Below are 13,495 nucleotides of genomic sequence, written 5' to 3'. Positions count from 1 at the left end.
CATTGATTTGGGGTTGTAAAGTGGTGACTTCTAACTAAGTGATTTTCCAGGTGTGGTCTGGGGTTCTACTGGAGATCCTGGAGACCTTTTCAGGGATTCTGTAAAATCAAACATTTTTAATAGTAGTTTGAAGACCTGATTGGCTATTTTTACTTTCATTCTCATGAGTGTACGGTGGAGTTTTTCAGAAGTTACATAACATAAAAATGCAGAGGCAGATGAGAAATCCGTTATCTTCTATTTAATCAAGTATTCATGAAATTTGCAAAGATGTAAAACTTTTTCACTAATATTTTTGGTTTTAGAAAATACAGCTATTTGAATAAAATTTACATTAATGTGCAGTACTTTTATCATTCTTTTTTAAGTACATTAAAACTAGTCGTGAATATCAGGTATATAGTGCACATAAAGCTATATGTGGTTCTCAATATTTAACTTTTTTCAAAATGAGTTCCAAAACGTCTTCCAACAATGACCAGTTACATGTGGTTTTTTTCTAAATATTATGAAATTATTTGATGTGCTTCAGTCTGTTGTAGTTATTCTTATTGGTGGTCAAATTGTTCCCTTTGGACATTGAGATAATCTGTTTTGGAAACCTACTTAAAACTCCCCTCTTCTGCACATCTCATTTTTACTGACAAGAGCTTTGCCTCAATATTCCTTTTCCTTTTTTCTTTTTTTCTTTTCTTTTTGATTAACCTGTGGGCCACCCATGTACTCACAAATGTTCAAAGAAAACGAAATGTTTTTTTCTTTTCCTCATGATTACTTCACATAGACTGTGGTATGGATCGAGTTTACTTCCGAGGCTTGTTCTGCACTTGGGCCGCTTAGTCTCTCTGTTCTTCAGCCAGAGGCTACATTCCCAGCCTCAGTCAGCTGCCTGGCAAATGCAGGCTTTGAGTCACCGGGACAACCAGACAATCGAGTGTCAGTACAAATCCATTACTATCGTTAAGCTTTCGGTTGAGTGAAGCAGTGAGTAGTGTTCCTGTTAGAGGTGATTCACTGGTATTGGTGCGATCCTTAAGCCATTGATAATCCACAAACAGTTCTTATTGCATATTGTGACAAGTAAATACAGTTGTACTTCATATTCAGTTCTGAAGGAAATGTGATTAGGTCACCTTTCCCATTCTGCTCTCTTGCTCAGTACCTTGTTTGTTCTTGTTAATATTCTGGAAAATGTCAAAATTGAAAACTTACTCTGTAGAGAGAAAGAAACGTAAACCTTTGGTTAATCTTTCCTTTTTGGCAGGCTTGCTTATAATATGCATAACTGTCTTTGGGAATGAGAACGCTGTGCTTTAAGATTTATGAAGGCTTCACAAATTAAGTGTAAGCAATTGGAACCAAGACACTGGTAGGAGTTTTCTACTCCTTTTTAGATAATGATTCTAAAACAAAGAAGTAAAATTATCTGGGAAGAATTTGTAAACCAAAGAGTAACAAATAGGATTGGCTCCACTTAGACACTAAAAATATATCTCTGTGTTTATAGGCAATAATTTGCAATATAAACTTGGAGTAATTACAACAGTCCGAAACTAGAGTAGGCACAGATCTACAGACTAGATCCTTAGACATGCTATGATCTTTATATATATTAAGTGTATAAAGTTACTATAAAATAAACACATTTTAGCAGTTAAGTATGGAAGGAATTGGTTATTCAGTAAATGGAAAGTCTGAGTGCTAACTGATGCGGTAGACCAAAATTAATTTCAGAAGTATTTTAGAGTTAAAATTGTAAAGCACAAAGAAAGCAGCAAAAATATAGAAAATGTCTCATAGGATCTCCTTCCAAGATACTTAATCCCAAAGGGAAAAATGGTGACTTTAGTATGAAGAGATCTGGCATATGTCAGTTAACATCACCTAGGAATGGGACTGATTGACATTATGTGTCTCCTGATACAATTCACGGAAAAGGATACAACATCACTTAGGTTGTATTCCTTGCCAAAATGCATAACATAAGTTTAGTCATGAGAAAACCTAAATAAAGGAGCATACTACAAAATAATTGGCCTATACGCTTCAAAGATGTCAAGGTCATGAAAGACAAAGACGCTTGTAGGAACTGTTCCAGATTAAAGGCAGCAGGACAGTTCAGATTCTTTACCCGGTGAACCTTTTTTCCTTTTGTTCTAAAGGACACTATTAAGATAATTGGCTAGTCTGTGGATTAGAGAATAATAAAATGTAAATTTCCTGATTTAGATAGTTTTGCTTACATTTATATAAAAGAATGTCTTTGTTCTTAGGAGGTAGACATTAGGAAGAGAAGGTTCTAAACCATTTAAAGCCTAGAAAAAATTTTATCTAAAGAGAGCATGATAAAGTAAATGTTAACATTAGAGACTGGGTAAAGGGTATATGGGAGTTCTTTTTTACTATACTTGCAACTTTGCTGTAAAACAAATTATTTTATAACTAAAAAACAAACTGAATTGTAGTGTTTAAGGATTGTAAGCTTGAGGGTAGGTAATAAAAAAACATAAGTGATTACTGTAAAATTTAATAGAACATATAGCTGACTACTTAACATTTGAACGTGTAAGGACTTTATATGCTAAAAGCAATGGAAAACCACAAAGTAAATATTGATAAATTTAACTATCTAAAACTGGGAAGCTTATTAAAGGCAGCATACAAAATTGAAAGAACAATTGTTTTGTTACCCATACAGGGTAATTTACATAGTCATACTAGTTTGAGAAAGGAGGACAATTGATAATCTTACTTGAAACCAATGTGACTTCACTAATACAATAAATTTTATATTTATAAAGCTTTTTATAATTGACAAAGCGTATTCATGAATAACATGTGTGTTTAGGTTTGGGGAGTGCTTACCAAGCTCTCATGCTTTGCTGAAGGAACAAAGGGGGAAGACTCCCTCCCTGCCTTGGAAAAACCACAAAATAAAGACAGAAAACACATAGCTTATTGGACCAGGAATGGACAGCTAACCCTGGGGGCCAGTGACTAATCTGATCCTCCCTCTTATAAGAAACTGAATTAAGGTTCACAGAGGCTGGATTCAAATGATGAATCACTTAAACCAAAAAGACAGGATGTACTTGGGCCATGTGCAGTCTTAACAAGTTAAACAGAAAAAAAAAAAAAAAAAGTGTACTAAGATAAGCAAGAGCAGGGATTTAGACATAGTGTGAGAAGCAAAAGTGATCAACTGTGTGTTTGGGGGGGTGGGGAGGAGAGGGGCTTAGGAAACAGATTCTCAGACTACCTAGGTCCCAAATGGCTTTTTCTGTTTGCAGCTCAGTTTCCCCTAAAGTTTTTGTTTTCTTGGTGTTGCTGTATGCTTCCTTGTTTTATCTGAACGAGCGTGGCTGGGTTTTTTGTTCTTTGCAACCTCTCTGGAACACGATTTGACATTAGAGATGTTAAGTGAAATCAGGCATGGGAGTGTGCTGTGCATTGCGTATACTGCCCTTTACTAAGTTGCACGGTAAGTTTCTGAATTACAGCTACTGGTCTCCTGCACAAACTGCAGATTCTTGCAAGTAGGTTTTACTGCTCTTACCACTGCATTTAATTTCTCTCTAGTGTTTGAGTATTTGCTGCTTTTATCTCTTCTATTTGTTTGTACTTGTCAGTTATGTAGAAAACAAGTGTCAAATACATTAATCCTTACCTGAAACTTAACTCTGGTACTTTTTCTCCTTTATTCACTAGTGAATGGGTCCATAGAATAAACTGGCCCTTACATAGTCCTCATTCTTGGAAAGTACTTCCTCCAGGGAAAGGCTTCTTTCATGTTAGTTTCATCTCTGTTACTCCCCATACACATTATAAAACCTGCCTCAACAGCAGGCTTTTATTTATTATCCTATTTACATCGTTATTACTTTTGGGTGCTGGGATGGTATCATAGAACGTCCATGGTTGCAGTTAAAGTCAGGGGTTGGCAGACCTTTTTGGTAAAGGGTCAGATAGTAAATATTAGGTTCTGTGGACTGTACCGTCCTTGTTGTAACTACCCAACAAAGCAGCATAGACAGTAGGTAAACGAGTGGGCGGGACTGTGTCCCAGTGAAACTTCAGCTGCTAACACACACCAAAGGCCAGATTTTAGCTTGTGAGGTGTGTTTTGCTAGCAACCTCTGGTCTAGACAGAATGTGAGAATTTGCATCAGTGAATTTATTACTTCTGCATAAATAAGTTAGTATGCTAAGTGTTCTAGGTCAGCCTGTATATTTCAGATGGAACTAAGGGAAAAAAGAATTTCTTAAGTACCTATATTTCAACACTGTTAGGAAGTTGCTTTCGTTCATGTGCTAGGTTAATTTTTTAGTGTCTGTTATGTGTCAGGCTCCGAGAATACAAATAGTGGTGAATCAGAGAAGGTTCCTGCCTCGTGAGTTTTACATTTAGAAGCTGTGAGATAAAGGGCATGAAAATAATATGTTGTAGTAACGTACAGGTGAGGTTTGGTGTGGGAGATGTTGCCCCCCACCGTGGGATTGGCTTTTGAGGGAAGACTTTCTGAGGAGGCCTGTGTGGCCTGGAAAGAGTAATGATAGTAAAGGAGTCTGGAGAGGTAATCAGGGGTTGGCTCCTTTGGGGCCTGAATAGGTGAAGAATTTGATTTTTATGTTAAGGAAGCCATTATAAGGTAGTTTATGCTTAGATTAAAAACAAAAACCCTGGGCGCCTGGGTGGCGCAGTTGGTTAAGCGTCCGACTTCAGCCAGGTCACGATCTCTCGGTCCGTGAGTTCGAGCCCCGCGTCAGGCTCTGGGCTGATGGCTCAGAGCCTGGAGCCTGTTTCCGCTTCTGTGTCTCCCTCTCTCTCTGCCCCTCCCCCGTTCATGCTCTGTCTCTCTCTGTCCCAAAAATAAATTAAAAACGTTGAAAAAAAAAAATTAAAAAAAAAAAAAACCCTAAGATTAAATAAATTGGATTTGATGGAAGTCTTGCTCCCTCATGTATCCATTTATATGTCTGGTTCACAAAGGCTCTGGTGCCTTAGCGATCTGCACATAAAGCTTGTGTGTGCCCGTTTTCAGTGAATCAGTTGCATAGGTTCTAATTCTTGCACATTTTTTAAAACCAAATTTTAAGATGGACTATAACATACAGTCTGAAAAAGATACATACATGGAGAACTGTTTCTCTTGCATAAGGTGTATGGGTAGTGTCTTTTTTTCCCTAAGCGTTATTGATACACATCCTTCAGATAGGCTATAACTGGGAAATACCGATCAGTCTAGAAATATGAGCACAGTCATGCTAATGGAGGCTGGATGAATGTAGGAAATGCTAATAATGTACTTTTCAGTATTTAACTTGGGTCATGACATATATTTGGGATATTTTTCTGATTTTGGATGTTTAGGGCAAATTAAGGCAAAAACCTGATTGTTTTTTCTTTTAGCGCTAAATAATATGTTGCTGTTACGTGGTATCTCTCTAGAGAGCTTTTAATTGTATTTCCTGCTCGTATTTTTTTCTGTGTAGTTTTTCTTTGTGCTTTCAAAGAGTGGATGTTTGTTACTTGTTCATGAATTTTTCAATTCTGAGGCCTGCAGTTATTTGTTTCTGTATTTTATGGGCAGTACTAGCAAGTGCTGCGATTGTATCTTAGGGAGTCAGTAACCCTCCACCTCTCCACTAAGGAGTGAGGGCAAAATAGTCTGAAATCTGGCTGCATATATGTAGATGGATTTAATGAAAAAATGTTCTTTAATTCCAGAGCATCTTTCTGTCATTTCCTTCTTTTATTAACTTTGTATATTTATTTTGAGAGAGAAGAGAGGCAGAAAGAGCAGGAAAGAGAGAAATCCCAAGCAGGCTCTAGGCTCGAACTCAGAAGCCATGAGATCATGACCTGAGCCAAAATCAAGAGTTGGATGCCCAGCTGACTGAGCCACCCAGGCACCCCCTCCTTTTCTTATTTTTTATCTTTTTACCTAGAGGTTGCAAACAGAGTCCAGTCACAATGTTTATTCTTTATCCTTTTTATGAAAACAAGGGTTTGTCAGAATAAAGGTAAATTGCCACTCACACAAATTTCTGCTTTGTTTTGCTGTCCCTGAGAGGATTAGGAAGCTGTAATCTCTACCCTTATCTATTTTCCTTCTCAAGCCTGGTGCAGCACCCTTTCCTTATCCTTCCTTTTTTTATATGAGCAATTGAGAATTAGTATGGATGTTTCCTATCTTTGGCGTCCGTAATTGAGTTTGTGAAATTGCTTGCACCACATGTATTTATTATCGTGATTTAGGTGCTGTGCTGGATGGCTTCCATCTGCCCTTCTGGCTCTGGTCTTTACCCTGCTCTGGCTCCAGGCTGCTCATTTGTCTGGATACACAGATGGGCTTTCTTGACTCTTGGCTTCCAGTTGGGTTTAGCTGATGGGGGAACATTGTCAAAGCAAGAAAGGAAGGAGGGAGAGGTTAAAATACTTACTTTCTTCTTCCATGTGGGATTTCTTGTCTCCTTTCTGCATCCTTCCATTGAAGGTCAGACTCCCATCAATTAGCCCTCTTCGTCTTAAGGTTACCTCTTCCTCTCCTTCCCCTGCCAGTGGGTGGGGTTGAGCTGTTACGAATGAGGGGGAACCGTATTCTCACGTGTGAGTTCCTTACAACCTGCCTGTGCTTTGTAAATAGTATATTAAACTTTCTTTCAAATCTTTTGAATTGAGCATGCCACCTGTTTTCTATGGCAACCCTGACTGATACTTTAAAGTATTTTAGATTATGTCAGTGGCTATTATGATTACAATTCTAAAGTGGATTTGCACTAGAATAAGGAAAAAACTATTTTGAAAATTTCACAGGCTTATTCTTGTTGGCTGATGTGTAATTTTAAAATAAATAAATGATAGGGGCACCTGGGTGGCTCAGTTGGTTGAGCGTCCGACTTCAGTTCAGGTCATGATCTCACTGTTCGTGAGTTTGAGCCCCGTGTCGGGCTCTGTGCTGACAGCCCAGAGCCTGGACCCTGCTTCGGATTCTGTGTCTCCCTCTCTCTCTCCCCCTCCCCTGCTCACACTCTGTCTCTTCTCTCTCTTTCTCAAAAATAAATATTAAAAAATTGTTTTAAAAAAATGATAAATGAAGTGTGTTTTTCAGCATTATCGGTATATTTATTGAACACTTAATGTGGCACAACCCATTATTTTAAGCAATGTGGGGAATTCAAAAGTAAATGAGACACATGTGCAGTAATTCAAATATGAGGCAATTGGTAATGAGCCTCATGTAAAACATACAAAGTGCTATAGAAGTTTGGAGGAGGGAGTTGTGTTTTTCTTTTTTTTTTTAATCAAGACCACTTTGATTCTGTCTGCAGCAGGATAGAAGGGAGACCCATAGTTTCCTGTGTTCCTGAGGAGACCTACTTCCCAGTGCTTGCTTACCTCATTATTCCATAACCCACCTCTGAGAGTAATAATAACTGGTACTAGTTAAAGTTCATTATGTACCCCTGTTCCGGAATGGAAACCGCCCCCCTCCCCCCTACTAACTCCTTTAACCCTTCCACCATCCCTGTGAAGCAGGTTCCATTACTAAACAGAATTGGGATTCAAATTCAGGCTGTCTGGTTCCCCTTGTCCAGGCTCTGAACTACCCCAACCATCACATTATTCTATAATTAGAACTGATTACCCACCTCCCTAAAAGAGATTATCAACACCAATTCCGTCATGAGTGCAGTTCTTTCAGATGATGGCTTTTAGGTATCATTCTTGCTCCTCAGTGGTGTTTCTGGTCCCCCAGCACCATGTTTCTCGTGCCAGTAGATTTTGTCCCTGCTGTGGCTTCTTATTGCAGTCATACCCCTCATTCGTTTTAGATTTTAGCCCCTTATGTAATGTCTTTTTTCTCCTAGTGTTAATCATTTCTTCTAGTCTCACTGTCCGCATAGATAATCCACATGATTATCATAATAATAGATAATTTGGCCTCCTGAATTCCTCGACCTCCTACCTCCAATAATCCTTCATCTTATTTTAGACTTTTTATTTATCAATAACTGAATCACCTCTCAGAGTTCAAGTTGAAGCATCCTGGTCTCTGGCCACCTCCACTTCTCTCTTCCCAGCTCATTCCCTCTTAATTTCTAAATCCCAACAATTGTGGCACAGCCATCAGGACTGCAGCCCACTGAGGCTAAACTTCTTGGCCATCATCCTCACCATATCTTTGTTTTTCTTACCTTAGATTTCATGGTCTGTTATAACCATTCCTTTTTAACTTGTCGTATTTTACCTTGAAAGCCGTCGTCACTCAACTACTTTGTACCTAAATAGGCAGATGAGGCTGGAGGCAAACACAACTATTAAGACTAATTCACTTTACTGCTCATCTTCATGAGTCCTCAGTGCTGCTTGCTGTGTTAGTAATTCACTCTCCCACTCTCCTTCAGCTTTGAAAAGCTGTTCCTTTTCAGGTGATCCTGTTTATTATTTTACTAACGGAACAAAAGGAACAAAAAGAACTGTATGCTTTTCTTTCAGCAAATCTAGAAACCTGAAAGAGCAATTTTAGTAGAATGGTTGAAACAGAAGCCAGCTTTTCAGGGATGAAAATATGAATCGGTCTCAAAGAGATTGACATTGTGTTTTCCCGGATGTGTCCCTGGAACACTGTCTCTGTTAAATGAATCTTGCCCGATACCAGGATTAGTGATTTCATAATTTTGAGAAATAACCGGAAACTGTATGTAGTATATGTATGGAAAGAAAGTTTCCATTTGCTGGCCTAGATTTTACTAACGCACCAGTTTGCAAACTTTGACCAATTTCACAGTCCCCCAAAGGGTTTGCTGAAACACACATTGCTGGGCACCACCCCTTGAGGTTCTGATTTCGTAGATCTTGAGTGGGTCCTGAAAGTTTGCATTTACAAGTTCTTAGGTCACCTTGATGCTGCGGATCCAGGGACTTGGGAAATCCATTTTGAGAGCCGCTTGGCTTAGGTACAGCTTAAGCTGACATGAGTGGCAGGTATGGTTAGGATCTTGAGCAATAATAGGAAATAGCTATTATGGGGCAACATAGTGAGAAATAAGAACTAAAGATTTTTCCTGTCAGAGAGCAGGGACAGAGAAGTGCAACAGGACAGAAGTTTGAGTGATACCCACTGGCTGCTGCTGTCAGATGCCTGTAAAGTCTACCGCCAAGCACTTCATCTTCGCTTCGCATCCCCGTGATGAATGAGTGCCAAGACAGGAACTCGGGGATGTGTCGTCAGCCCATCTCCTTTTTGTTTGTATGTTTATTTGTTCACTGTTTGTTTTCAGTTAGAAAAAGTTACATATGGGTGGCTCAGTCGGTTGAGCGTCCGACTTGATTTTGGCTTGAGTCACGATCTCGTGATTTGTGAGTTCCGAGCCCCACTTCAGGCCCTGTGCTCACTGCACAGAGCCTGCTTGGGGTTCTCTCTCTCCTTTCTCTGCCCCTGCCCTGTGCTTGCGTGCGCTCTCTTTCTCTCTCTCTAAATAAATGAACTTAAAAAAAAAAAAAAAAAGTTGTATATGATAGTTCTTAGGAATTTTTAGCACGCAAAGACTAAATGTCATGAAGTGTCCTGAACTAATTGTGTCAGTTACGGTTAATAATTCTTTGGCTTTGGGCAAATAATTACCATGTCTGTTGTTTTCTCATTTGGGACTTTTTGAGAGAGAAGAACTAGAAACTTCCAATCCCTCCTTTATAAATGTAATTGCACAGCCACAGAATCTTTCAAAATTAAATTTTCGGAGAATCATCAGTCAGGTTTCTTTTTTTTTTTTTTTTTTTTTTTTTTTAACGTTTATTTATTTTTGAGACAGAGAGAGACAGAGCATGAACGGGGGAGGGTCAGAGAGAGGGAGACACAGAATCGGAAACAGGCTCCAGGCTCTGAGCTATCAGCACAGAGCCCGACGCGGGGCTTGAACTCACGGACCGCGAGATCATGACCTGAGCCGAAGTCGGCCGCCTAACCGACTGAGCCACCCAGGCGCCCCTCATCAGTCAGGTTTCTAAGGAGAGTCCCATGTGGTTCTTTTTAAGTTGCTAAATAGTCAGTGGGGAAACTGGCCCTGTACAGGGTTGACAGCATTTCTGGCAGTAAGTTGCATTACCATTTCTGGGTGTACTTCTTGGGCTTTGCCACTGTACTGCTTTGTGCCTTAGCCTAGGGCTCATGTGTGTCACCTACACTGCCTTAATGATGTTACAGTATCTGCACTGAGCCTGGAGTAGGAGGGAAAACAAGAAAACAAGAAAAATTGTTTTGAAGCATGATTGGGGTACGGAGAGAGGAAGAGGGCAAGTCCTTCTTCTGGTTCTTCTTTCTCTCTTTGCCATTTCAGTGAGCAGGTACGATTGAGAGGAATGCTGCTTTTTATTTATTCTCTGATTCCTCGAGTTTTGGGGGGCTTTTTGAAGCTGGATACTGTGTGCTTTTCACAGCGTCATAATTGGTTAATTTTTAAAATGATACAAGTTTGGAAGCTTGTGGACTGGTTTCTTATAGCTTTACTGAGGAATAATTAATTACAATAACTTGGATATATTCAGAGTGTACAATTTTGATGAGTTTTGACCTATGTGAAACCATCACTATAGTAATAGGACAGCATACATTTTCATTATCCCGAAGAATTTTTTTGTGCCCGTTTGTAATGTTTGCACTAATCTGCTTTCTGTCACTATAGATAAAGTTGTGCTTTGTAAAAGTTAAATGAGGGGGGGTCATACAGTATGTACTTTGGAGGGGAATCTGACTTCTCCACATGTAGTTGCTTGTATCAATAGTTTATTCCTTTTCATTGCTGAAGAGTATCCTGTTTGGATATTCTAAAATTGATCCATTCAACCTGTTGATGAACCCATTTGGGTTGTTTTCACTTTGGAGTTATTATCAGTAAAGCTGCTGTGAACAGTGGTGTACAAATCTGAGTGTAGACAGGTTTTTTCTTTCTGTTGGGTAAATAACTTAGAAGGCATGGCTGGGTTATATGGTAGGTGTATATTTAACTTTTAAGTAACTGTAAACTGTCTTCCAGAGTGATTGTACCTTTTTAACCTTCTTGAGAGTTCCAGTTGTTCCAAACACATGATATGGTCTTTTTATTTTGGGCCTTTTAGTGGTATCTCTGGGTGCCTGTGTAGTGGGTCTCAGTGCTGATACTGGGCTGCTGTGTATATCTTTCATGAGGTGTCTGTTCATCTTCCCTGCCCGCTCTTACTGGTTTTTTATAGTTGAGTTTTAAGAATTTTTAAATGTATTTTGGATTCAAGTTGCTTTAAGTTCCTATCACGTTAGATCACAAAATCTTAACACATTTTGCAAATACTTTTTATCAGTTGGCTTCCCTTTTCATTTTTTCTTTTTAAGTCTTTTGAAGAGCGATAGTTTTGGGTTTTTTTTTTTTTTTTTTAAGATTTTTTAAGTAATCTCTACACATGACACGGGACTCGAACTCACAACCCCAAGATCGAGAGTCATATGCTCTACTGACTGAGCCATTGAGGTGCCCTGAAGACCAAGTTTTATTTTTTATTTATTTATTTTAACTTATTTTTATTTTTTTATTTTAGAGTGTGAGTGGGGCAGAGGGAGGGAGGGAGGGGGGAGGGAGAGAGAAAGAGAGAGAGAGAGAGAATATCTTAAGCATTAAGAATATCTAAGCACAGAGCCAGACTTGGGGCTTGATCCCACAACCCTGGGATCATGGCCTGAGCCGAAATTGAGTTAGACACTCAACCGACTGAGCCACCCAGGCACCCCCAAGAAGAGTAGCTTTAAATTTTGAAGTCCATGTTATTAATTTTTTTCTTTATAGTTCTCTGCTCTTTGTGTTCTGTTTGAGTTCTGCATCATTTCATTTCTTTGGTTTTTTTCTAAAATGTTAAATATCTTAGATTCTTATTTTTTAGCCATTAGTGGGAAAAAGCATGGGAGGTACTTATAAAGCTAGAGTTGTATCTGCCTTGTGTTTTTGTTATTATTATTATTGTACTTTAAGCTCAAATTATTTATGATTCTAGTACTTTTTATTTGTTTTTGTTGTTGCTGTAGATTTTTTTTGTTTTTTTGAGTAACCTCTTCATCCAACATGGGGCTCAAACTCACAACCCCAAGATCAAGAGTCACATGCTCTACGAACTGAGCCAGCCAAAGCACCCCTATTTTGGTTGATTTTTAAATTTGTCAAAGATCCATGAAATTGCTCCTGGTCTAATTCCTCTGTTTTATGGGGTGAGGGAACTGAGGTTTATCAAGGTAACACAACTTTGCTCATGGCTTACAGTTTAAGATCATTCCAAGACCAAAAAGGCCCAGATCCATTCAAATCCCATTTCCCTATGAGGTGTTATTCTTTATGATGCTGTTGCTAAGATTTTACTGCATACTGGAATATATTAAAATAAATTTAGTTCATTCTTTGTGGTAATATTCTCATTGAAAGCAGTGGTATTAAGTAGGTTAGCTTTTTGAAAGAATCATAATTTTCCCTTAATTTTTCATTAAGTGAAGATGTTGAATTTAACACTTTTGTTTTTTTTAATTCTTTCCAAAGGTCTGTAAACAGATTTGGCTAGGATTATTTGATGATAGATCTTCAGCAATTCCAGACTTCAGGGATCCACAAAAAGTGAAAGAGTTCCTACAAGAAAAGTATGAAAAGAAAAGATGGTGAGTGAATAGTTTGTATTTAGAACAAAGGCTCCCAAAAATCACATTAATTATGGGTAAGATTAATCTGACATAAGGAAGGAAGAAAGGATGGAAAGAAAGAGATAGTTATATAGGAAATAAGGAAATAGGTATGTAGGTAGATAGATACTCCTTATATTTGGGCATTTTATTAGATTTGGTTTCGAAAAGCCTTGACTCTACTTAGGTCGTCTGTGCCCAGCAGCAGCCGGTTCCTTATTCCCAGGCCTCCTACCCTTTTTGGAAAGCGAAGGATCCTTCCTTCTAATCCTTCTCTAGCCCTGCTAGCTTCTCAAGACATTCTAGTTTCATATAGCCTCTTTTCTTAAAATCTTCATTCATTTTGCAAGTATTTATTTAGTATCTTTTATATACTAAGCAGTATGCTAAAGCTCTTGTGTAGTAATCCATCCACATAATTGCATTTTGTGGTAGGTCTTTGCCCAAAATATCCTCACTTCTCACCCAAGAAATGATTTTACTCCCTGGTTAAGAAGAGAGCGTTTATGCTCCCCTAACTAAATCCATCAGATGTCAATTTTTAAAAAGAAGTTAAAAGAGGTTGGACATATGGCTAGTACAGCCCTTTAAAAAGCATAGCAGGAAATGTGTCTGTAAAGCTACTGTTCAACTACCTTGGACTCTTCATGTTTAGTTATATGAGCACGATTTAATTCAATTTATTAAGACCTATTATTCAGTAGTGTATATTTCCTTCTTGGGGGCTTAAGAAAATAAAGGAGAGAGTCACAATAGAGGGAATAGATAAGGTGGAAGTGAATGGCTTAACCCCGGGAATACTG

General features: G+C 38.5%; 1 protein-coding gene across 11 annotated transcripts in view; it reads left to right on the top strand.

Moving 5' to 3' along the window:
* The window catches only part of AGFG1 (ArfGAP with FG repeats 1), a 72,876-nt gene that overhangs the window by 31,105 nt on the left and 28,276 nt on the right, over positions 1 to 13,495 (top strand). For 10 of the 11 annotated variants that reach the window (XM_058702564.1, XM_058702554.1, XM_058702545.1 and 7 more), the window contains exon 3: positions 12,556 to 12,671. The exons of the other annotated variant lie outside the window; for it this stretch is intronic. In XM_058702564.1, coding sequence (XP_058558547.1) covers positions 12,556 to 12,671 — 116 coding nt within the window. The remainder of the gene's footprint in view (positions 1 to 12,555; positions 12,672 to 13,495) is intronic. 11 annotated transcript variants of the gene reach the window in all.

The sequence above is a fragment of the Neofelis nebulosa genome, chromosome 2, assembly GCF_028018385.1.
Source record: "Neofelis nebulosa isolate mNeoNeb1 chromosome 2, mNeoNeb1.pri, whole genome shotgun sequence".
Lineage (NCBI taxonomy): Eukaryota > Metazoa > Chordata > Mammalia > Carnivora > Felidae > Neofelis > Neofelis nebulosa.
The sequence above is the reverse complement of the archived record's forward strand: the minus strand, read 5'-3'. Positions and strand labels throughout refer to the sequence as shown.